The sequence below is a fragment of the Ischnura elegans genome, chromosome 3, assembly GCF_921293095.1.
Source record: "Ischnura elegans chromosome 3, ioIscEleg1.1, whole genome shotgun sequence".
Lineage (NCBI taxonomy): Eukaryota > Metazoa > Arthropoda > Insecta > Odonata > Coenagrionidae > Ischnura > Ischnura elegans.
Genome location: NC_060248.1, coordinates 31,392,338 through 31,419,518, shown reverse-complemented (window position 1 = coordinate 31,419,518; position 27,181 = coordinate 31,392,338). Strand labels below are relative to the sequence as shown.

The window sequence follows — 27,181 nt, the reverse complement described above, 5'->3', positions numbered from 1 at the left end:
TGTGCAATGGCACGCGATTAGTCATTTAAAAAAATAATGAAAAAATTTGTCGAACTCTTTGAATGGAAAGTTCTTTGGAGAACATGTATTACTACAACAAATCCCTATCATTCCGATAGATGTGCCAATTTCAAACGGGTTCATTTTCCAATTACATTGCCATTCGCAATGATAGTCTCAGGGCCGAACAATGCCTGCTTGCGGCTCGGATTTGGGTACACCGTGTTTTTCGCACGGACAATTATACGTGGCATATTTTCGCTAGGGTAAACCCTCCAGTTCGTTTGTGTTGGCTAAGGATGGGCTCACTAAAAACATTGTACACTCCATTGCGCTGAGGGACTGATAATGATTATTTTTTAACTGTCATAATGTGTGCTATTAGTACTCCATGGAAGCCAACCTTAATCGGTAGAATACTATAATAATAGTTTGTGCTAGAGATGCAATTTGAAATTTATTGATTAAGGTGATACAAGTGCAATGAATTTTTAAAAAATGCTTGGTGTTTTGTTATCTATAGGTCGTTATCGTTCGAAGCGCATTCTATTCCTCTTCCAGTCATATAACACATCCCCACACACTTACAATAGAACTACACTAGACATAATTATATGGCAAAACAATATTTGCCGGGTCAGCTAGTGGACTCATAAATGGAGAAATATGGTAATATCGAGGAAAAAAACTTTAAGAGGATGAGGAACGCACTAAGGTAGAAGGAGCAGCATCAGAGATGGCGTTCTGTTGACCGCGAGGTGGTCACGACTTCGCGACTCGCCACCCAGGTCCCCATCCCCCGCACCCTCCCTCAAAAACACGAGGCTACTCAAATGCTCCCCAGCTGCGTCATGTACGGACGTTCCTCTTACCCCGGTAGCGATGGCAAAATGCCCTCGGGACACAAGTGGCGGGCGGCCGCTGCTGCCGCGGCCGCATGCCTCGGACTCGCCCTGCTGATAGCCGTGCTCGTGCTCCTTCTGACGTACCCAAGACTACCCACGGCAGCTGTTCCAATTGCGGAAGTCGGGCCCCTCACGAGGACCGCGTCGATGGAAATCTCGGAAACGGAGTTTGGATCGGACAACTCGGCCACTGGAGACTTCAATGCCCGACAGGAGGTCCCAATCCCCAAAACCTCACCCCGTCTTCTGATCAAGATCGCAGCTAAACCCGAAGCTGCGGTAACCCAGCCTCCCGCCTCACCTCCGGTCACCACCTTCTCTGCCTCTTTTCTACCCCCGGAATGGCTATACGGGTCGACTACGACTCCCCCTCGGGCGACCACCAACCTAAGCCCCGCACACAAGACTCAGACCAGCCTCTACAAAATGCTGAAGACCAAGGGACCTTCCCCGATCTCCCTAGCCCTGCTCGTCACTGAGCTCCTCCTTGTTCACGACGTGCAGCGCTTGATGAGGCAGAACGACACCTCCCTGGTGAGGGCCTTGATATCTGACGAAGAGGCCCTGGCGTTGAGCTCACTGTTTCTGTCCCCTGGGAGGATCCGGGAGCTGGTTCGTGCGAGGGAGAAGGGTCCAGGGGCGGAGCTGAAGGCGAGGAAGAGGGTCGGAGGGTGGGTGGGCGACGCCAGGGAGCTGGTGTTGGACGCTCTGAGACTGGGGGGAAATCTGTGGAGGGCTTACGTGGAAGACGCGAGCTCTAATGGCGGAAGGACGGCTCTGCAGTGCATTTGGACGCTCTACTGCAGGAACCTGGAGAAGATGGGAGCGCTCAAAGGACCTTTTGGACTGGCAGGAAGGATGAACGGGTGGGTCTCATATACACACAGCTGAAAAAATTATCTTTAACCTCTGTTGATAGAGGCAACACTCAAGTCAGGCTCAACAGAAACCCAAATCGTTACAGCTATTATATACTAATTATAAAAGTCTCTATGCCCTATCTTAAATTCTTTGAATTGGGATAAAATATTTCCATGACAGAATGTAATAATCGCACTAATTCCCAATAAATCAAGTATTTAACCAGTATACAAATTTCACTGCATTTTATCATCAGGTCTTTCTCTGCACTGGTGTGAAAAATTTTGACTTACGTGGAAATCGCGAAAAGTATTTCATTCCATTATTAAAATAGAATTCCACAATTTATTAACCACAACCATTAATTTCACGAAAAAATTTTATGGTAACTAAGCTAAGGCGAGTGATCGTGGAAAAGTGGGGTATAACAGCACTGTTGCTACCTATTTGCAATTAATATATGCGATTCAAGGCATGCCACACAATACGCAGAGCACCAAAACTACAGCAATAACAAATAATAATCACTATTTTTGTACCTGATTCTGGAAAAAAAGGATCGTCATACGACGATAATTGGAGATTAGAGCAAGTTTTCATACTTAAAAGCTATTCCTCGGAAAACTCTAGTGACTTTTTCATCCAGCCCCTACATTGCAAACTTCTCATGAAACGATCATAATTTTCACTATTAAGGGTTCATAATTAATGATAAAATTCATTATTTCAGCCCTTTATATGGACCACCATGGTTTATCACCACATTTCAATAATTAAAATGTATAATTTGAAAGTCTACCGCACGTCGTACTCTTCGTGCGGCACGGTGGATCTAGAAACTATGTTTGCCGATCTTCTTCAAGCATTATCCTTCCTTCCATAAAGATATTTTGTGCCTTATTGCCTTCTTAAAATCTGTTAATAACTATGAATGATAAAAAAAAGTATCCATCTCCTCCGCATAACTCTTAAAATATAAACTCCTTGCCCACTATTTTCAGCATATAAACTGTTCATTTCATTTTCATCCAGGGAGCACGAACATTTTCCTGCATGCATACATCTTGTACTAAAGTTTTCAATAATTTACTTTTGAAAAGTCCTATCAATTGCGTCAAAAGGAATTAATTTCATTCAATCTTCAATATTCCAAAAACATGAGAGCATTGTTGTATGAGAGATCAAGCATCATTTAAAATTGACAACCGAGAGCTGGTTAGATATTTAATTTTTTAAATTCATATTTTAACGACTTTCATAATTCACACGCACCTTGATGCAACTATCATAAATTAAATAATTTTAAAGTGTTGGAAATCAGTTATAATGTAAAATATCATATATTGACGGTTAATGACCTGATTTTCCTTCTAAACAGTAATTATATTGGCAATAATGTGATCACTTTTGGAGTTAATGTTTAATTCCTCGAACATTAAATTGCCAGCCACAGGCCAAGGTATTTGTGTAACAGAATCGCCAAGCAGAATCGCCATGTGTTGTTTCATATTTAAAACTATATCATCTTCATTCCACTCTGCATGCACCCTCCAATCCAATATCGTAGCAATGCGGAAGGAACACGTAACAAGTCTGGTCGTGCCTCAGCTGTTCCATGAAAAATTGGCTAAGCACGCATTCACGCGCCGGGCAACAGCGTGATGCGAAGATAAGGGAAAAAATAACTAGACATTCACGGTTCTGTCAAGTTCACTGCCACCACACAGTCGATCCAGGCGATGAGGCCAACCACTTCAGGAAAGTATATTGGGAGCATTAAACTGGCCAAGTTGGATGGGAGACCACGGCGTTTAGAATTAGTCACTAGCCATCCGTGTTCGTTTAAAAGCAATGTTGTTTAAGTTTCATCAAACTCAGGCAGTTGTTCAAGTTGACAAAAACCAGATTTGTCTTTTTAATGATGGTGAAAGTTAAAGTAATGAAATCGATCTCGTCAGGTGCGGTTTATCGTGACAATACTTTATAAAATAAGTAATAATTACAAACAAAATAAGCAAAACAAGCAAAAACTACTAGTAGATTAAAAAAGTAATAGTAGGCAGGCTTGATAAAACGATAAAGAGGAAACTCGTGTAGTTAGTTTCCGTGAGTGTGGTTACTAAAAATACTTCAGTTTTAAAAATTGAGTAAATGCAAATCCTTCACATAGATGAGATAAATAGTACCCAGAATAGCCGGTATCAACCCGTTGTAGTCTAAAACTGAAATACAAGGTTTTTATCTTTATCCTATTTATAACATTTTTAATCTCCTCCTAATCATATTTAATATATAGCAACAATAAATGAGTGGCGATACCGCGTATTAGCCTCCTGCGATTCCTTGTTTTGTACTGTATTTCAGTAATTATTTAACTCAGACTTTTATTGGAATAGGCATATATCAGTGCGTTGCTCAAAGCAGAGCTAATTAAGTGCATTCTTTGAAATTAGACAGCTTGGAGTTACAAATGGTGGCATTCTTAACCGAAAATCGGGATATGCGGGATTTAATTCCGATCAATGGCTAATTACATCCTTTGAATGCACATAATTAAATGCTGGTGTAAACTCTGACCCAAAAAACTTAAATATTGGCTTTTTAGTCCTCACCATTTATAAAGAAAACTTTAAATATCCAAAATTATAATTAAACTAAGTATTATCGAAGGAAAAATAATCCCGACAAAGCTTGTGCCGCCAATATTGTTTTCCGAGAAAAGTAATTTCTTATGGTATGTTACTCCTAGGCCAAATTCCGACCAGGAAAATTCAAACACATCGCATTGCCTTCCTCTTTTAAGCATACAAGTCGGGGATGGAAGAAACGCAGTTTTCCTTCCCCGAGTGTAACTTGCGCTGATCGCCCGAATGGTGCTGCAACAAATAATCAATATTTGATGTCCTCACAACGTTCGATTCCACTCTCTTGATGTAAATTCCCCGCACTTCAATTGATTCCTCTCGTATTTTCAGCTTGAGACTTTTCTTGCTCCCGGGTAAGGACTAAAGTCTACCTTAAATTCCATTTCAGCATCCACGTTGAAAAGAGGAAGATAATGTGACGTATTAAAATTCCCTGATAGAATTTGGCCTAAGAATAATACAGTCACAAAAGAAACAGATGTTCTTGCTGTTATTATATATGCTGTTTAATATATAGTGGCGACTCAACAATCATTGGGATGCTTTTTCTTCATAAAAACCAGCGTACTTTGACCTTTTATTGTAGCAGAGAAAACGAAAATATATACCTCTGGAATTTAACAACGATTATGACATTATATATTTGTAAAACAAATGCGAAATTTATTTATTTATAAGGTTTATCCACAAATGAAAAAGAAGGGTCTCGAATTTAGGAACGGACACTAGCAAGGGTTGACTGAACTGCACCAAAAACGTAGTTCACACTTGCAACTTAACATTACCTTACGGTTAACTATTTTGAAAAATACAGTTCTTTACTTTACCCTTCACAATATGTTGATGCATACAATTTTTAACACTGTAATGTGTGAAACGTAGATACCAGGTACTAACTTTATGTTGGCCGATGGAGAACACTCAAATCGGTGGCATTGAAAAGTTTTCACCGGAATTTAATGTTTTGATAAAATATCAATGAATAATTTTTATATAAGAAGTAGTGACCTCTGTATCCACGTAGGTAATATAAAAGAGTCAAATTACACACCAAAAAAAAAACTCTCAGCTCTCGACTTGAAAATCTGCTGTCATTATTTTTTTCTTAGCATTATTGCGACTAGTGCAGTATAGACTTAGAAATTTGACAAATTATAGCAGAATACTTTGTCAAATGTAGATCGCGCCATAAATGATGCCCTACCAAAAGAATTAATAATATATTCTTACTTTCAGGGCATATCAAACACTGAAAAAAGTTTCTTTGGCTAGTTTATGATTATTATGCTAGTTATTGCTGCTTGAAATTTACAGCACAAGGAAATCACAAACTAGTTGAATGCTTTGTTTATGTCGCACTTAATTAATGCGGGAACCGTTCCTAATTTGGAAAAAATTCTAAATCCAACGCTATCTTTTTTGTCCGGGGCTTATTTCTTCGCCACGAACTCGTTCGCCCACCCTTTGCCTCGACTAGTTTATGCGAGCGGTGTGGAGTTAGCGTGCCACCACGTCAGGTGCCCGTGGGGTGGAAGGGCCTCGACCCACGAAATGAGGAGAATATTTAGCTTTTAAGGTATCTTCCACCCGCTGCTTAGATCTTCTTATTAATTTACTTATACTATTGCCCTTCCTTAATGTTTTAATTACTCATTTTTTAAAATATAAAATACTATAGAAAGTGCTTATCTATCTCTAGTTAACGTAAACTTATATTATGTATAAACAACGTTTTGGAAAATGAGATGCAAGTAGCACGTAATATTATTAGTTAAAGACATAAAGACAAAGAGTTTATTTTCCCGTGTGAGTGTTTCATTTTTTGTGTTTCTATCTAAGTTTTTTTGTGTGCCCACCCCAGGGCAAGAAGAAGTTCCTTTACATTATTTATAATGAGGCAAGATTAGCTGATAGGAGAACTGAGTGGAGAGCTGCGTCAAACCAATCCTAGGATTGTTGACCAGTGATGATGATGAAATTAAATATTTGAAAAAAATATTTTTGCTCTCGTGGTGAAAATACAGGGCCCTTACGTTTTTTCGATGTTACTACATTGCTATATACTACATATTACCAAACTCTACCACTTTAAAGGAATGGTAAGTGGACTAAAAGGTTTAGATGAGGGAGGGTCGTGAGGGGAAGGTGAATATTCAAGGTTTTAAAACCACCCTTCGCCCACGCCTCTAACCTAACCCCATCGCGAAAGCTGTGTGGGTAGGGAGAGAGGCGGGTGGAAGGTTGACTTTAATAAATTGCCGCGTGGCAGAGAGAGGGAGCTTGGTCTTTCCCTTAAGCGCCGCACAGAGGTCGCTTTCACAGGAGAGGCGAGAGGACCACAGGTGCATGTACCAGTGCCTGCGACAACTGGAATTCCTTCCCTACTCATCCCATTCAGCCTCCTGCCTCATTCAGCCGCGGAGACAAGGGCTTATTCGCTCGCATCTCGTTTATACCTCACTCGCATTCCACCGTCCCCCCTACACGAAATCATTCTCTTATTCCGTGGGTACAAGACACAATCATCGTTAATCCACGCGCACAAAATCCAATGTCCGAAAATCCAAGAATGTGTAGCCTCGAAACCTCAGCTTGTGTTTTCGCCCGCGCTCCGCTACATTCCGACGCATTTGACTACTCCCTTGTATGAGTAATGAGTAATGAATTAGCTGGGAAAATCACTCCAGCAAAACTTAACTCAGAACGTTATGTAACAAAGGAAATTCCCATCAATCAATCATTACTGACTCGGTCGTAATTTGGTGCAAACAAATCTTTCCCGAGATTAAACTGAATATAAATAAATATACTTTTTTTAGTCAAGAGTGGAAGCATTCGAAATGTGGTGCTACCGAAGAATGATGAAGATAAAATGGATTGACCGTGTGAGTAACGAGAAAGTGCTAAGACGAGTGGGAGAAAAGAGAAACCTCCTAAAAACCTTATACAGAAGAAGGGACAACTTAGTTGGACACATTTTGAGGCACGATGGTCTGATGAAGACAATCGTTGAAGGACAAGTGGAAGGGAAAAAGGGCAAGGGACGGCCCCGAATGAGTTGTATAGGACAGGTTATAAAGGATGTAAAAGAGAATAAATATGAAGCTATGAAAAGATTAGCGGATAGGAGAGAGAAATGGAGAGCTGCGTCAAACCAATCTCAGGATTGTTGACTAATTATGATGATGAGACTTTTTTTGTGCGACTTTATTGTGAGTTTTAGGGGTTCTCATAATCAGATGTGTGCTTTGCTTTTCGAATCGCACAAGTAAGAAAAATTGAACCAGCGGAAATTTACTTTTCGTCTGAAGACTTTCACAGCTTCTTTTATCTATGTTGCTGGTGGTTTTCGGGTATTGCTGTGTAGAAAACATTTTAACTCGACGTTTCACTCCTCCTACTGGGAGCGTTATCAAGAGAATGGAAGGAATTTATACTCGTCCCGAGCTTATTTATGTTTTTTTCGCTACTCATTGTTGTGCCGGATTTGAATTTTAGCCGATAGCCGTTGGCCATTATATTGTGCTAGGAACCCTCTCCATATACGGCTGAGGTTATACCCATCCTCCCTATTAAAGTTATTAGGTCTTTTCGCAATCTCGATGGATTCACGTATAAGACGCGGATGGTATTCTTCCGTCTTCGCTAACACCCGTGTAGCGTCAAACATTATTCTATGTCCAGGGCTGGAGTCAAGTCGTCGAGTCGAAATATATATTATAAAATATATATATTTTTTTTGTCGTCGAGTTAAAATGTTTTCTACACAGCAATACCCGAAAACCACCAGCAACATGGAAATTTACTTTGTTGCATATTCTAGTTTAGCTTGCGTCTAATTTATCATCAACGAATTGCAATTAATTATATAGTCAAATACTCAGTTTTATTATTCAAAATACCAAATTTCTCATTTTTTGTTTTTAATACCAAACCAAGAATCCGGGAGGGAGCAGCATCGAAATAAAAGAGTTGAAATGAATGCAGTAAAGGATTACAATATGAACCTAGCTTAAATCTTGAATTCTTTGTGCACAGATTACTAGAAACCAGCATTGCAAAACGTAGCACTGAAATAAGCAAATAATTTTCTATAAAAATCGTCTTTAACGTACCTTTATGAAGTTTTACTATGCGGATCCTTGAAACCATAATAACATTTCGTTTCAGTATTGGCATTGAAGTTTCCACTAGTTCATTTTTGTGAAATGTTTACGCTGACATGTTCTCCTCGCAGTTGACTTGGCCGATTATACCAGTGCGTAAGCCGATGACGTTCATGCCAACGCAATGGTAAATTATCTAGGAAGAGAAGATATGACTATTGAAGAAAAACACCACAAGCTGGAATAAATGCCTGGTTTATTGAATTTGCATCGTGCTCTTGTATGGGGTCGTGTAGCAGTAGAAGAATGTTTTGAATAGGGTGCCATACAATATAGAATACGGGACACGTTCGGTAGGAAAAATAAATACTAAGTGATAACAAATATTATAGTATTGAGAGATGGAATACATCGAGACACAAAATTATCAGTAAAAAAATTAATGAATCTCTTACTTATACCACCCGAGGATTTCACTGATGCGTCAAAGCTTGAGCAATAAATTTAACATTGAAGGGCAAATAAAGAAGTAAAATATCATAAACAAGAGGGGAATGGTGTTGTTGCTATCCACTTAAGGGCTGGAATAACTAAGTTGTTGGACTAAGTGGATATACCCGAAGACAGAAAATCCGAATGTCCATAAAATATGGAAAAATACATTTTCTATTCATTATATAAATTCATATTTCTAACTTTAATTGATATTTGTATTTCATATATTCAGAAAATTACATCTAACGGTTGGCATGAAGCGAACTCACCCAAAAGGTCACAATCAAGTCTATTACCACCTAAATGAATATCCCAAATTTCCCCTTGGATTTCTTCCGTAAAGTTTTTTCATGATAGACAAGAGGAAAGTGACTCGTCTTCGCCATGTCTTTGACGCTGTTTGTGATGCCAGGCGCCCAAAACTCGGGGATCCAATATGAGAGCGGTGTCCTCTTCCTTCCCTGGGAGAGGCGGGTGGGGGCCTTCCTTCCCTTGTAAGCCTCACCCCTTCCCACCCAACCCAACCCCCTTGCCACTGTGGAGCCTTTAGCGCAGAAATTTGATTATCCTCGCAAGTTGAACAGGAAGGGTTTGGGAGTGGGAGATGTATGGGGAGGAGGGTGGGAGGAGGGAGAGATAAAATGGAAGGATGGATAGGTTGGAGTAGAAATTAAGGGAAACCAGCGGAGAAATGGGTAGTGGAGAAGGAGAGGAAGGTGAAAAGGGTCGATTTTGAACCACTATTCACCCAGAAATCCACAAATGTACAGCTAAGGTTGAAACATTAATTCTTTGTTTCGGGCGTGACTTCATGGAAACGCCTTAGAATAATGAAATGCAAAACAATATGATTCCACATAAATTTATTTCTGTACGACCCAAGTTTTATCGCGTTACGTCATCTGGGTACACTCTTAGTAAATAGTCTTCGATAATGACGTGCCACGTTGAAAACTAGGCCGTACAGTACAAGTTTATGTGATACTACGTATTTTTTTGCATTTCATTGGAACATTAATGCCTTTTCAAGAGGCAATTGAGAAGAGAATAATATACTATAGAGCTCAGCGTTCGTGTAATAAATTTATATTACAGAAGCATAGAGGTTTTGAGCATAGGCGGATTTAGAGGAGGTCCAGGGGGCACGTGCCGTAAAAAATATACAACATTTTTAACACGGTGATCATTGCGTTCATTTTGATTTGTGTATCACGGAGCCTCAACTATTTAATTTCATATTATTAACCTTTATGTTAAAATAAATAGAATATTTCGTAAAGTAATTGTAGTGCCCTTCTTTAATGTAAACTATGAGAAGGTCCTTTGCCTTTCAGACCCTTGTGGCCCCCTCCAGAAAAAATCCTGGATTCGCCCTCGTTTTTAAGGGTAAATTAACATTTCCATGTATTCACAGAAAACTAATTTCTCCGTGAACCATTTTTCCCCTCTAATACTAAAAAGGAGCTTTCCTTAATTTCATATTTATGCCAGAAAAAAGTAAACTCTGGTTAACCCCAAAGTTTTCTAATTGTTCACATAGAAAACTCGATCATTAAAATAACTGACATAAATAGGAAATGATAGAGGGAAAGCTGCACCCAAATATTTTAAAAATAAAAATGGTTTTAAAGGGAAACTATTGTACTGTGAACACATGGAGTAGTTAATCTACGATATAAGCCTCTGCTCTAAGAATTCAGATATGTTACTCCAAGATTAAAGTTATGACTCCAGTATTGAGCTCATAAAGGATTTACCATCACAAACCCAATAATTTTGATAGATAAATGTCAAACATATTCCAATTGCAATTGGGTAATAAAACCTCAAAAGGATACCTTGAGTTTTACATAAAATTAACACCATTCTTACATTAGATGGCAATAATATATGTAAGATAAATGGTATTACTAATAATTTACGTACAATAGTTTTTAGCTTTAACAATTTTTCTTCCGTAAATAACATCATTCCCAGGTGAAAAAAGCACGTGACTCGAAAAAAAATAAATCCTCATGCACGCGAAGGAATGCGATATATATGTAGCGGTGACGTTCGGCAGAGCAAAATATTGTATTACAAAATTTTAGGGTCATTGAAAAATCAGTACAAACTAGAATAAACGCTTTTAGTACCAATTTTTATCAAAACTGAAGATAGTTGGGGCTCGTGCTCAATTTTTGTCAAGAAAATTTTTCATTACATCTAAGCATTACGTACTCACGCCGACACGATGCTTTAATGGAAAATGCGCATTCATTCATCATTACTTCTACAGTAGGTAGCATGAGGTACACTGCAACGCTTCATTTCCCTCTTTTCCGAAACCTTTACATTAGATACAAGAATCACTTCGTTCACAGTCTATCTGCCCGAGTATCTTGAGTTCTGGTGAGTGTTAAAGTCCTTCTCGGGGAATATTTCCTCGTATTTTTACCTCCATTGCGTTTCTCACGTAATTACTGTGCATTATGATGTGGCCTATCCACCAGGTCCGTCCCTGGCGTATGATCCCCCATAGTTCACATTCTCTTATTCTTTCCTTTGGCTCCTTATTTCTCACCCTAACCATCTACTATATCTTCAGCACCCGCGTTCAGTACTAGGACTCTTGTGGCTTACATTTTTTTAAATTTCTAATAGTCCTTGTTTCTGATCCGTAGAGCGCCACCGCCCACACAAATTTTTTTATCATTCTGTTTCCTTTTCTCCATTTTAATGCTGTTGCAGTAGTATGTTGGCATTTTCGTCGTGAATTTCGTTTTATTTTGGTCTTACAAAGCATGATGTTTGTTGTGCATCTTCCATCCATGTTGACGGTTTTCTTGGGGTGAGTGTATCATTTCACGTGATTCAAATTCTCTTATTTGAGAAGGTGGCGTGGCGTTAGCAACTATTTTCTCTTTCCCCGATGCATTTACGTATCTAATTTCTATTCCTACTGTTATCACGGTGGTTTAATGTGAGCTGAATTTGAAATATCTCAAATCCCGTTGAAATTTCACTCCTTTAAAACTGGAGCATTGATAATAATTGTATTAACTTTTGTTGCACTACATAAAATGGTTTGAATTATATTACTTAAAATATAACTACGATAAATATACGAGGAATATAACTACGACTACGTTTTATAAAAAAAAGGATGCAACAAGGAGACGACTGCAGGATAAATTTATTAATCTTGTTCAATTAATCCGCAATTTGTGGTAATGGCTAGCGGGTAATATCAATACTGGTAGTGGTGGAAGTAATGAGAGAGTGTTCTCTGAATGGCTCTCTCAACTCTACTCCGGCGTTGGATTGAATTACGAGCGATCCATAGAGCTCTCGTGAGTGAGGGAGTGGAGTGCGCCGCCTAGCGAGGAATAGGGGAAACACGTTTTCCGGGGCGTTAGGCTGCGACGAGGTGCCAATCATGCAATTAGCCTCGCGTCCGCTCCCCTCTCTCGGGACGTCTAATTCGCGGATGATCGTGTTTCGCCGAGATCCGCAAATGCTGCCGCGGCCATTTAGAGGCGCAGAACTTCCAACTGTCGCGAGCGGTAGCGTACGAGTGAGCAGTGACGACGATCAAGTGACAATATGCCTCCAAATGCAACGCATTATTTAAGACTATAAGTATGCTATTATTAAAGTTTACCTTCCAGTTAATTTAGGTTTACCAGGACTGTTTATTTATTTCCATACCACCGAAAACAGCTCTATACAGCCTTTTACATCGGGGTTATTAATATGTTAACATTTTAACGTTCGCAAACAACCATGCCCTGGATAGGGGTAACTTACTCAGGCGGGACTCGAACCTGCGACCTCCTGTCTGACTGGCGAGGACTTAACCCGCCGCCACCGAGGCTGGCTTTTAGATTCGGCGAATCAACCTATATATCCTTTCTCACCTAATTAAAATCCGCCCCTCCATTTTAAGTAAGATCTGTTGCCTTCCATTCTATCCAAATACCGTATCATCTTCCACCTAAAATTATTCCCTCCGACTGGGTATTTACAATGCCCTCCCCGCTAAGTATTGGCTCCATTCAAACCCGTTGTTTCCTTCCTTTCTCATATACATGCAATTGTTTAAGACTATAATAATAATCTAACCTACTATTAATAAGTAGGTAATCTATTATTGAATTTAAATTTCTGGCGATTCTAACTACATTTCCATTCTTCACATATTAAAATTCACTATTCAATTTCAAGGAAAGTCTATTGCCTAACATGCTAACCATAAACTCTATCTTATTCTACCTAAAATTCTTGTAATTTAACATCCCTCACGCAAATTATTCGCTCCATCCAAAACCTTTATGTCCTCCGTATCTCCATTCAGAGTTTCCTTTCCTCGCCCACCATCTTTGGCACTTTTTTGTTTCTTTTTCTACATACTTGCGTCACATTATCCATCCTCCTGTACACATGCGACCCCGACGTCTCTTGAAATAGATGGGCAAAAAATAAAGTATGAAAACGAATTACATACAATTATGCTAATCCTCACATTTCTTGTCGCTATGCTTTACAAAAGCGCATAACTTTGCTCTCTTACGATTACTTTTGATAACATATCCCTCACATTGTTTATTTAACTCATCCACTAGTGCATGCAGCCCCGTCGCTGATTGGCTAATCGAAGCCTAATTATCAGATAAATTCACTCATTTAAACATCACTCCCGTTAATGTAACTGCCGTAAGTAATCTAAACGACATTGCAAATAAACAAAAAGAATGCGGGATGAAACAAAAGCGTGTGGTCTACATAAATGAATGAATTTATGCTACTGCATTCTGCCTTTGGGGCTGAAACTTCATTAAGGGCAGACGGGAATGTTTACGTTTCGGTCCCGGGATTAACTGGCGTTTCCTCCTATGCCGGCACAAAATTCCCTCGGCTTTAGACTTGACCCTAAGATTCGCTTGGAAAGGTGAGGGTAGAGCACACCCTAGATTCAATCACAGTCGTGTGAAAATCAAAAATTTGGGGTTGGGAGCGCAGTTCCTTTGCCTGGGCCATCCCGCACTCGGCGGATTTGTATTCGAGGCGTCTGATAACTTCAATTGGGATTGCAAACTGCGCCTCTTCAATTAATTGCCCAATGACAGTGTCACGAAACTTGAAGAATATGAACTCTTGCTGGAAATAAACTACAGTTAGAACTATTGGCGCATTACCAAGGGATTCTAAGTGGATTTCCAAGTCTTAATTCGACAAGTCTGACTATGACTAGGGTCTATAAGTCCCGTTTTTCACTCACTTAGTGGGAATACTAAAAGGCTTTGTGATACAGGTAGGTAATAATAATTGACCAGTGTAAAATTTTACAGATAAGTTGTTAACGCTGTATGGAAACTTTTAAAAGATGTTTAAAAGATAAATTACATTTTTGAAGGACACCTAATAAGGAGTGATGATAATGGCATTGCGTTGGGATGGGAGGGAGAGGACAATTGGGCGACGAAAAATGTTTCACGAATTTCTCGGAGTGAGCCCCAAATCTTCCGTAATCCACTTTAGATCCCTTTGGGAGAAATTAATTAGGAAAGTTAGCCATCTACATCCGATATCTAAGAACTACACACTGAGCTGGAGAAGTCATCGGCAGGATACATATGAAGTTCCAAAGAAACGGAAAGGACTTCCTGATAATAGAATTATTACAAGGATTAAGGTTTCAAGGGCTCTTCAGAGCGACAAAGGATGGAAGGCAGAGTACTTCAGATGACAAAAACATTGAAAGTAGTTAGTTTCAGTGTTGCAGAGAGTGGTTAGATTGAGAATGTTATTGCGCAAGTGGGTAGATTTGTTGGTAAACGTCTTCTGCACGTTTACCTTGATTCGTTTGCAGTAAAAAGATATTTAAAAATAAATTGCTTACATTCTATATACCGGAGAATGGGGTGACTATGTGACTGGTGGGGTGACTTTGTGACAAGGGGTCTATTTTTCGTATTTTCAATCTCGCGCCGCGACCACTCGTCTCATGAAAGACATGTCCTGGGCATTTCATTTGTCAGACATGCTGCGACATGTTGCGGCAGCCGGATGGAGATTCTTAGCACGTGTAGTTCTTTTTGACGCCATTATCTAGCAATGCTATTTTTTACAGTTTCGGAGAAGGAGGAAAATTTTATGCCGTTAAAGCGTTTCTGTTGAAGACACATCTAAAACAGGTATGCACATTTGTTTATGAATATGTTGGGCAAGATATTCTAGAAAATCGATTAAATCAAGTCATGTTTGTTGAACATATGAGACAAAAACTGGAATGCATGCACTTTGTGTGGTGACTATGTGACACGTGAGCTTGCCACAAAGTCACCCTGCCATGGTTTTAGGGTCAATTTTATCACGTTCCTTTTGTCTTTGGAAGACTGAAAGGAAGATGAAGACTTATAAAACTGTAGCTTTGCCAAAGTATAAAACACTTGTAAATTAAGTAAATACAGTTTATGAACTGTCGAACTTATGAAATAATTCTTTTAGGTACGAAAAAAAGATACCATTATTTTTTGGTCAGTCGTCCCGTCGCATAGTTTTCAATTTCAAGGGGACTTCATAAAGGAGTCGTCATTTAATACCTTAGATGATTAATTTTGTGGCTACTTCAGTTGCTTTCAATCAGGTTTCATAAATGCCCGCAGCACGGTAATGAGTTCATTGCGATTCACTTCTTCCCAAAATTTTGCAGCATTGTATTCAAAATTTCGAGGGATAGCATTGAAAAGTTATGAATTTGATGTATCGCATCATTACTATTGGCTAAAAGCCTTGATTATAACTTATTTATCCATGAAATTTGGATCGATCACCCCGTCAGGGTGAGAACACATCTTAAGGCCGACTTTAGACATTTTTGTACTCTAGCTACTCACGGCGAAAAATCGACGGCCTCGACCTTCACTCAGCTAAGTTGATGACATCACACACAACTGCTGAAAGGGTCACAGCGTCCCAGCTACTCCACAGCCTCTCGTCATTAGTTTTTTTTTACGCTTTGGCAAGCGAATTCTAACCTCAACGAGTATTTATATCTGAAACAGAATAATCATAGTTGGTTCAATCTTTTCCCTAATGCGGAAAAATGACAGATTAATCGACATTAGCATTACCTGTTGAAAACCCATACAATGTTATGCGGAGGGCTATAAAGTTAGCAGATAGGTTTCTGATAAATGAGAGCATGATAATCATTGGTAATTGGTATATTAATTATTTTCGTAGAATATCCTTGTTTTAATTCTTGTTTAGTTTGCATTATAATCGAGGCCTAGGCAGCGGCATATGAAAACTCAATATGCGATTGCATCAGTACATACGAACCAAATGAATTTTCTCTTTTGTTTGACATGCGCTAATTATATTTTCGAATGCATCATTGTAGCGGAAGTTAAAATGGGAGAGAGAGAAGAGCTTCTAATTCTATTTAGCAGCTGTTGGAGTGCTAATCAATCCCTGTTTTAAATCCAAATAAATGAAGTCGCAAGCTCTATATTCACTGTTTATGGCACCAGTCTGTATACATTTTTTTCAAAAGCGCAGAGCGATTAATTCGGAAGTTGCGTCATTTGAGTGACGGAAATCGAATTATAAAGCCTGCCGCTCATTGTGCGCCATGGAAGCTGGCTGCTTTCAAACCAGTCATGTCAAAACTCTTCCCTAACCCACTTAGCGATAATCCTATCCAAGGACACGCCTCGCTGTCATGGATACACATGATTTCATGAAGCGCCTCACATATAATGGAAACACGCATCATCAATCGTAAGTCGCAAAAAGTGACATCACGCTACAATCACGGCAGAATACCAGAGTGACTGAATTCCCGATTTCACAAAACACAAAATCTAAAATAAATCTAACTTAAAGCACATGTAGTTTAAATTTTATCTCCCTCGTTTATGCAAAAGAGTCACATCATTATGATCAATACGCCACCAGAGGTAGGTTCTCATAAATTGAACACCCTTTTATCGATTGTAATTTTCAAATAAAAATGTTTCCTTTTATACTATTTCCAGTCTGGTGATGTGTTCAAACAGTTTAAGTCAAATGTGTGGACATTTGATGATTCTGAAGCCGGGAAGATGCACGTGTCAAATGTGCTTAAATATTGACAAGAGGATAAGTTTATTTTGCTGGCAAAATATCTAAAAAATAACAAAGATTCATAATTTAAAATGGCCAGGCTATGTCGGTCGTTTATAATTATTTTCCTCCCTGTCTTTCGTGGATTTAATTCATATAGTAAATAACATATGATAAAAGTTGCTATTCTACAGCTCCTATATAACAATTGGCACACTACAGCCAATTCAACACTGCTCTTACTGCGTCATTCCAGTTTATTAACTGAGGTTGATTTTCCTCGCATCCATCATGAATTTCCATTCATCCGTATCACTTACTGGTCCTTGTAAGAAATCCTTCAAATTTTCCTATTATTATGCTTCGCATGCAATGGCTGCCACTTGTGTCATGACTCAAAACAGCATTTTTTGATCGAAAATATTTCTTTCATCAACGAGGGATTAATTTTATGATTTTTTTGTTTTCGAATTTTTACGGCTTACCTTCAAAGTTATCTTTACCTTATCTTTATCTTACATTTAAGTAATCTAAGTGATAGAAGAATAATAAAAAAATTCATCTGCAGTGATTTTGTCGTTTCTTTGTCATCAAAGTATAGCTGCAACTTACCATTTTCCAGAGGACAGAGGGAGATGAGGACTCCTAGGTGGGTCCTCTCAAGGATACAACACACCGGGGCCGGTAAGTCCCCGACTTATACGCCCGCGCCCCCGGGGAGGGGTTTGGATGGGAAGGAACAAGGAAAGAGGCGCCGCCGCGATAGGAGCCCGTCGACGCCTCTGGGATAGGGATGGGGTCGGAAGGGAAGGGACGGGTAAACACATCACCGCTATATAGGAGTGGAAAGGGCCAACTAAAAAGCGAAACCCGCCATCAGCCATTTATGTGCCAACGATTTTGGTGGATTTTCCTATTAAAGAGAAAAATCCATCGATCAAATCGTTGGATTTCAAAAGGACAATATTTTTATCTCAGCAATTGGTTGCCTATTTTGTAAAATATTTGGCTACTGAACAAATAGTCCACGGGTCAAAAACAGGTGAGGCCTTTGAACCGCTTTATAAAAAACAATCTCCAAAATACGAAGTTACAAATGGAAAAAATTGATGACCATTGCCCTGAATGCGTCAAATTTCTCACTCGCTTTTACTGCTTCTACCCTCACCAAACGTTTGATGGAGTGGCTACATTTAAATCTTATAAATAATTAAAAATAAAAATATGACATCAAAATACGAGTTGCAAATATCGTTCTGTTTTGTGTACCAAGAACGATCACGGTGGCGTCAGATGAACATCTTCGGACTCGCACACGAATTTTAGAGTCCGCAGTGCCGAGTTTAATTCAGCAGTGCACCCGTTTTGAATCACCGTAGATCTCAATTCAATTAGGGGAAATAATGAACACGAGATGAATTTAAAATGGACGAAACAATTTAGAGCTCTAGGGAGAGTAACTAGAGGTACAAAGTGAAAACCACCTCGTTTTCAACGACGTAATTGATAGAGATGATAATTAAACGATAAGTTTATTCAACGAGGTCCTGTAAACTAACTGAACATAGGCAGACATTGTGGTGAGGTTCGATTGTGTCAATGGTGATAATTAGCTAAGTACATTCTTCGTAAAAAATAGGAGAAAATTAAGAGGAAATGAGGGGGAAAATAAAAGATTATCAATAAAGAATAATAAGATTACACAGCGAGGAATTTTTCATATTTAGGTGATATTAAAAATTAAATAATGTTTCTATTTCTGTGTTGTATTTTAGCTAAAACCATCTTATTTATGAAAGCAGAATTCCGAGGGGAATTTGTAATCATGACAATTTTCATAAAATTATCATAAACAATTGGTTATATCGATAGCGTTTATGATTACTGAGTACAATAAGGTGTAGAAATTGTGGTTAGGGAAATTACTTTTTTGACATCCTGACGGCTTCAGTCGGCATTATACAAAATTGTAACCGAGTATATCCGTTATTTATAAATTAAATAATTTTATTTGGTGATCATCCTAAAAAAATAAGAGAAAAAACTATGAAATAAAAAAAATGCAATTTTTCCCATTGCAATGTGGAACGGTAACAATTGACAGGTGTGAGTGGTTTAATCAAAAATTAAATGATTGATATCCGTACATTAAATCGATTAAAGAGGTATTTTATAAAATATGCCGGGTCACCAACAAACACAGAAATCAGTTTTCAGATCAGAATGGGGAGTTTTCTGAAAATTATGTGTTGTGATATTTCATCACCATGATAAAAGCACACGGAGTGATTGGAATATAAATACCATTCATACAAAATCAAAAAGATAATATGTATATGAAATAAAAAAATACTGTAGTCGTGCTTATTATCAATTTTTCAAAGTATCATCCGTAAATATCATAGCATATATTGAAAAGTAGAATCCTAAATGATAGCATCTCTTGATTCTGGTGGTATGAAATTCCTGTTTTTTTGCCGGTAAAGTGCATATATGTTCTGTTTTTACACGAAATAAAGGAAGCAACAAACTAACCTTTCACTGCTTATTGCGTCAAAACCTGCACAATTTTAGAGCAAGGATATGAAAATTTAATCTCTTATTACCTTCGGACAGAAACCTTACCTTAAAAGCTTAATTTTTAATCTAAAAGCGATATTGATGAAGAAAGATAAGTATCCAATAAATCACCATAAATATGAGGAAACCCAAGAATAAGGGAGAAATGGATATACTTTCTGAAAATCCTCAGATGATGACGCGACAATCCAATCGGCTACTTCACGAGACATAAAAAGCAGACGAATGTAAGTACCAAAAATAAAATCGACGAGAAGAACTGAAAAGCATCTTATCGAATGAGATGTATAGAATAAGTGATCAAGGATGTGAAAAAGGAGGAATACGTAAGTTTGAAAATATCAGTTAAAAGGTTAATTGAGTGGATAGCTTCATCAAGCCAATATCAGGATTTCTGAACACGTAACGAACGCAATGAGACGTTGATTTTAGTGAATACAAGTTTTTGCGATAGCATTATAATTCGCTGTTTATAAATGAGGTACATAGACATCACCTTTTCCAGTCGTACGGTATGGGTGAGGATATCTTGACACCACCAACGGAGTTAGTTAACCATTTTCTCTGGACTTAATCTCAAGCATTTTCATGTCTACCATTTAGGGTACTGAGGGCCGTTCTTTTCCAGGTCCATCCAGCACTTGCAGCATTTTAGATTTTAAATGGGGCTGTTCTAAGGCTTCACCCTTGATTTGAGCCCAGGGCACTTCTATCATCAGCCAAGCGCTTTACCCATTAGGCCTCCAGGCTTCCGTAAATAAATATTATAAAATGTAACATAATAAATCATTTTCACGCGTCAAAAATCTTGAGGCTGGTTTGACACAGTTCTCCATTCCGCTCTCTTACCTGCTAGTCTTTTTTTTATTGAATTATTTATTCTCCTACATATCCATCCTCTATATTATTTCTACTGTATAGATACCTTTTTCTCAACTTATACGCAACCAAACTCTGCAAATGAGGTGCCATAATGCACAGAATTTATCAGAAAACATGCGATGGCATATTTTACTTCCTAAATATTGCTAATGTTTCCTAAAATTGGTTTTAAAATAATAAAAAATTAAAATAAAAACGAAAACAAAAAAACGGCAAATATTCCTGACGTTAACGGCGCACAAACTTATACATTTTTTCATTTGCAACAATATCTCGCATTCTTTAAATAACTTTTATCAAAATGCGGCTGATTCCACATTCAAGTCTCGTGTTGTTGCGTAAGTATGAGTCATCATGTGCGTTTAACAGAGGTTAGTGTAATTACTTCCAATGTTGTGTTTAAAGAGGTCCTCTGACCTCAATTTGTACATAAACATTCCAATTAAATTTGTACATAAGACCCTGCCTTTTTTTTCTACATTTTAAAATTAGAAACGCGCCTATCCCTCTGTGGACCTGCATTGAAAAGAGCGGGGGAAGCCCGTTGGGAGCGGGCGCAGCACGCTCGTAACTCATTATAACCCAAAGTTGCTTTTAAGTAGCATCAGTAATGCATCCATTTTCAGCTCTATTCGGGAAACATTTAAACTACGTGTTCTTTTTTGCTGTAATGTTTAATGTCGGAACATAATTATACAATAATTATGATTGACTGGAAAAGATTTACATTTTTTTTAAATAAGAAGACTTGAAATTTAATTTCTCCCATAAGCAGCTGTGGATTAGAAAGGGTTAATAATTCGTCCCATGTTAACTCGTACGCGGCTGTCCCTTGTGCTCGTCGCGAATTGGCTGCTGATCACTTAAAGCATGATTTAGCCTAAATGACACCTTTAAAGGTATCATAATATTTTTCATGCGAATTTTTTCATTGACCTTTGAGTGATACGAGATGATATAAGTCTTAATTAGACGCCAGTCTGATTGTTCCCGGAGACGCCATCCGTTCCACCTTCAAAACTAACACTCCCTTCAATCTGCATTCCCTGGCGTCGAAGAGCGACTCCGACGGGGAAATTGCGCCGCGTTCAGCGCGACCTGAGGGCAGAGATACTCACCACACATGTGCTCACATGAGTCGCAGTGGTCACCGAGGCGCATTAAGTTTTCATCAACCTGCTTCCCTTCCTGCTTCCCTCCTCCCATTTCCCTCCGCTTCAGAGATTCGGAAAGGGACTTTGAAACCGAGGAAATTTCCAGTTTCCAGGTAAACGCAAATTGGAAACTCGTAACCAAGAGGAGAGTGATTATTTTTTTTACAAGGCTAAAGGTACGTTTGCTTGGTGATGAAATGGAAATAGATTCGTACGCACATGTGTTAAAATAGGAACTGCTAGCCAATGTAAGTGTGGCACCGAATTAACTATCCTGTGTACGAGCTAAATCGAGGTAATTAGCATTGGAGATAAATGAGAGGAACTTAATTCAATGAAATGCGAAGTCTAAATAGAATATTATTGGCATTAGACATAGGAATATCGAAATAATGTAATCGAAATGAGCTTTCTTGACCATTTTCTGGTGGCTATAACAGATAATTAAAACATATTCAGACTAAAAATTTTAAATCTTAGACCAAAACTTTGCGTGTATTTATTTCAGCATTTAAATTTTCCAAAAATTGCTCTATCATTTGTATTCATCATTTAATTATATGTAATCATAGTTTTAAAACTAGAATAAACTCGGTCGACGATATCTTCCTGGGTTGATCTGATAAATTTTGGCGAATCCCATTGCAATGAATTAACACATAATTTATTTGGGGGAGCTATCTGGAAGCAATAAAATCTTCTGCGGGGTTGAAATGAGGATATGAAAATTTTACATGTTTTATGCCGACTACTCTAAGGAATCAAATTTAAAGTCACAGCGCAAACACAGCTGAATATGATTGTTGTCATATCCCATTCACAGCGCGAAATAGGGAATATTTCTAAATACTTATATAGGAAAAATCCATGATTAATTGGAAAAAGCCATAAGTATTGCTAGTAAGGTTGACCCAATAGGTTCGAGAAACCTGAAATACTCCTCGAAAGAGATAGACATAAAATACAAGAGCAATATGATCGCACATCTCATGAAATAATCTGTTCATTGGACTTCGCTGAGTAATTATTTACTCAGGAAATTCCAATGCAACTCCGTGGATATAATAAATGGCTTTAAATTGGTATCGAGTTTTAAGCACTATGGGATTCCCAATTTTTCAAGGATTTTCATACCTTGGAAGAATTAATTTTACTTAAGTCAAATAAGTTTTAGTAAATTTTGGGAAATTATACGCCTCGGGTACAATCCTAAAACGTGAATATGCATGCCGTTTGTTAAGTTTTTAAAATAATCATATCACTTTGGGAGAGAAAAACAAAATTGTTAGCATGATAGTGGGTTTTTATTTCATCAATCAATCCTTATATTTAACAATAGTATAAAATTCCTATCAAAAATACTTAATCAATAATTTCCTATTCATTAAAAAGGTGATATGAAACTTTCATCCTCTCATTGACGTTCCTGTAAGGTTGATATGTGCTCAGAGACTTTTATATAATTATCTTGTATAAGATAAAGCATCATTCCCTTTCGATCGATCGTCTTTTGTCTTATATCGTGACGAATTTCTCGTATAATCCTTACGTTATTATTTCTAAACATTTAGGGTATATGGAGGTGACTCCCGACAATATTTGCCTGCATCTCAAACATAAACTTTTTCCATTTGAGAAAATACCGAGGTAAATTTTTAGGTAATGCTACTGTATGTACAGTGGCGAAATAAATTAACGCAAAGCTCATTGGCGTCTGAAAGCGGCCAGTTCAGGAACTACTTGTCTTCCAAAATTTTGCCTTCGTAATGCTCTCATACAGCCGACAATTTTAAAAGCCATATGCCCGTTACACCGGGGAAATAATCGTATCCGTCACATTATGACAACGCGCAAAAGATCCAGCTACGAATTCTTCCCCATATTCTCCGAAGTGTGCTTCGCCCATGACTCAGTAGAATGGAGTTCACTATCTTCGGGACAACTGTGGACGCAGCCGACATATTCGGCATGGAGACTGCCTCAGAGCATAATCTTTCCGGTGGCGTATTGGGTAATGTATCATACTATGAATCATAGGTTCCACGGATCAAGTCTCATTGTCAGTGACAGATGATTAGATGCTACACACTCTCTGCGGATATTTTTCTGATCTTAGAACTTCGAAAAACCTATCACAAGGTCCTTAGGATGTTGCATGAATATTGCATTTTAAGCGCTAATTCATTTGTCGAAATTCAACTCCTATATTGCAAAACCAATTGGGCAGTTGGCTGTGGAGTGATACGTCCTCTTGTGAATGAGATAATGGAGCAGTGAATTTTCTCCCACTGATCCCCCGCAGACTTGGCCTTCGCCTGGCGATGAAGGACGCGACTGCTGACGACGTGTTCAACTTCATCGCGAGAGAGATGCACGCGGTGGCAATGGAGAAGGCGATGAGCGGGGGCCTTGAGGGACACGCGATGGTGCTGGAGCGGGTGCTCGAGATGGGCCTCGGCATGAGGTTTCGAAACAAAAGGGACAACACCCCCATCCCCAGCGTCAGCATCGACTGCCCCCGCCTCTTCCCCAGGTGAGTTGATCGAATCGAAGTGGGTGCGTAGCGATCACCATTAGGTATTACTTAAAGTATTGGTTCAATAGCTGCTGACTCAACCTTTTGGAATTCCGACATGATGATGGGAGTAATCACTACCAGAAAATTTTCCTCAAAACTTTTATTTAATCCAAACGTTTTCCAGTGTGTCATTCTTAGAGGCTCAAATCCCTAAAAAAAAGGAGTTGTAGTCTTCAGAATGACACAGTAAGTGTAAAAACTGGTTGGGTTGTCATTACTTCGAAAAGCGTCTCAGGTATTTTGTATTTTATTTAAAACTACAAAGCATCAAGAAAGCATGGAGGCACTGGGAAATATAATTATTTTTATCAAAATGCTTTCATGAGTAGTCACGAGGAGTGTGGCCGGCATCATAATTCAATGCAAGGTATCTCTCTGATATCCTTACCACTATTTCCGTTTTCCTCCACCTGCTACTGTGCCCATGTGCCACTATGCAAGGCCTCATACTCCTTGGTTTAAATGCTCAACAAAACAACAAATCTCAGTAAATGCTGGACTGCACTACATTAATAACCGTTATGAATTCATCAAAATCAATAGGTAAACCGAAACGATGCAAATATTTACATTTTAACGCTCGCACTGCATCGCAGAACCAAATGGCGTTGCTCTTTTGAGAGGAATCCTTTCAACATCATTTCCCTTCCAATTGCAACATCAAATGGAGGAATTCTCAAAGCGCATAAATTAGATTCTCAATTGGTAAATGAAAACTCCAGCGGCGGCAACCAGATAAAATCGTTTGAACGTGGTGCTTTAAATACAAAAATAGACACTATTCATGGATCGAGAAGTTGGGCAACGAATTCAAAGGAAACAACTGATATTGTGGAGAATGACGTGTAAATAATTCAATGAATAAGCATTTGACCAGCGATTATGCATTTCAAAAACTTGATTTAAAATCCATACCGTCAAGAATACGGACGAATGCATTGGGACAAAAAGACTCCTAGCGATTTTTTCCATTTTCATCGAATATATATAAATTAGTGCTTCGGCGGAATTAATATCAATGTTTATGTGAAGTAAAAATATAGATGTGGAGAGCTTTCATGTTGGGGCCAAATTTTTTGCAAATATATGGAAAAAGGTTAAGAAAAATAATGTTTACCAATAAATGCTTGACTATTAGCACGAAAAAATTTTTCTCCAGTGGATGCAATCGTTAATGACAAGAAAAAACTCAATTATAAAAAAGTTTATTTTGCTTTTAGTGCACACATTGAAATCACTGTCATGTCTGATTATATACCTCTGTAACTCTCAAATAAAAATTTCTAAGGGTTTCTTCGAGTAACATGGTTGCGAATTTACGAAGGTAATGATTAAGCATTCATAGATAAATGAAAATTTCACATCCCATTGAACAACAACCACAAAAATAATAACATAAAAATGCATTCCATTGAAACGTATTATTTTAAATAATAATATAGCTACAGTGCCATTTCCTAAATTAACTCCTTGGTCTTATTTTTTCCAGATGTACACCTCTTGAGGCTCCTGATGTTATAATTAAGATGGTACTCGGGGATGGGTCTTGAGTTCAGTAACTTATGAAACAACATCAGCCGTGGAGCAAGAAGAATTCTTATAACCATGCTCACACTCTGCATACTTATGCCTCTCATGGTTTTTAAGAGGAATTATAAGCTGAAGAGATTCGTGGCGAGTCACGCCTAAATCCGTCCTCAGTAAATTTAAATTGAAGGCATTATCCATCTTCCAAGGAAATAATCAGATTCTAAACATATTCCCAAAATAACTGCCTATGTACACAAAAATATGATTTTAATAGTTAATGATATGAAAATTTTAAGAAAGAACTTATTGATGGACGTACTTTTAACATTACGTTGGTTTGTGAAGCGTCTAACTCATCAGTAGAGAAGTTATGTTGTCCTTGTTGTTGAAGTTGCTTGCGTCCAAGCAAACAAGTTATTCAAAGTGCGTTTATTTCTTTCTAATTGTTTCAGTGTCACTTATTATTGAAATTACATGTTTTGTTTCCATAGAAAAACTGAACAAAACCTATGTACAAGAGAAAAGATGGCTTTCACAAAAAATCATTTTTCCCGAAATGTATTATTAAAATTAAAGATGTTGTAAAATACCGCGACTATGGAGTATTTTTCACCCAATACCTTTTTTGTCGCTATTTATTGTATGATTAGCGTCTTAAAATTTGTCATACTGCATGCGGTATTAATTATGAAAGAGTTGTTGCTACAAAAAACCTGGAGAATGTTTAATCACAAATTAAATGGGGTGAAAACATAATCAAGCCACAGAATGTCTGGATGCACAAGACATTACTGGAAATAAATTATAAATTTGTTCATTGTAGAGGGCCGAATAGTTAGAATGATATATGCTAGGTATTCAAAATATACTTCTGGGTAGTAACTTTTATTGCATCGAATAAAAATCAGCTACCCAAATCAAATTGACGAAAGAGAAACAAAGACTTATTTTGGCCTTATGAATTTGCTCTGTGGATTAGCTATGAGGTGAGCTGAAACAAATTTTAAGTACATGGGGCAAATTTCGCTCACTCAGTGACTCAAACAGAAGGTTGCTATGGATAGCTTAAGGCACAGCTCGCTTAAGTCCAATCCACGGCTAGGCGTGTGGATAAATTTACGGCCAAATTTATGAATCGCTTTTAAATATGGTGTGTTATTCTAATGAAATTATCATGACAGTAACTATTATAAAAACAGTCTAGATAACATAGTTGAGCAGGGCTGAGAGGTACAAGACTTTAGCGCCAAAAATTTTAGAGCCTCATTTTTTCCAATTTTGAGCGCATAGAAACAAACACACAACCTTTTCGGAAGTCAACTTAGTTCTCCCTCAAATCATCTTTTTTGCTTGT

The 27,181-nt window shown here is 38.2% G+C and overlaps 1 protein-coding gene across 1 annotated transcript; it reads left to right on the top strand.

The window, feature by feature from the left end:
- The first annotated feature begins 1,612 nt into the window (after positions 1 to 1,612).
- On the top strand, positions 1,613 to 26,301 carry LOC124154997. Its single transcript, XM_046528744.1, has 3 exons — positions 1,613 to 1,771; positions 24,022 to 24,252; positions 25,787 to 26,301. The coding sequence occupies exons 1-3, from the start codon at positions 1,725 to 1,727 to the stop codon at positions 25,845 to 25,847; spliced, it is 339 nt and encodes a 112-aa protein (XP_046384700.1). The 5' UTR covers positions 1,613 to 1,724; the 3' UTR covers positions 25,848 to 26,301.
- The last annotated feature ends 880 nt before the right edge of the window (positions 26,302 to 27,181 follow it).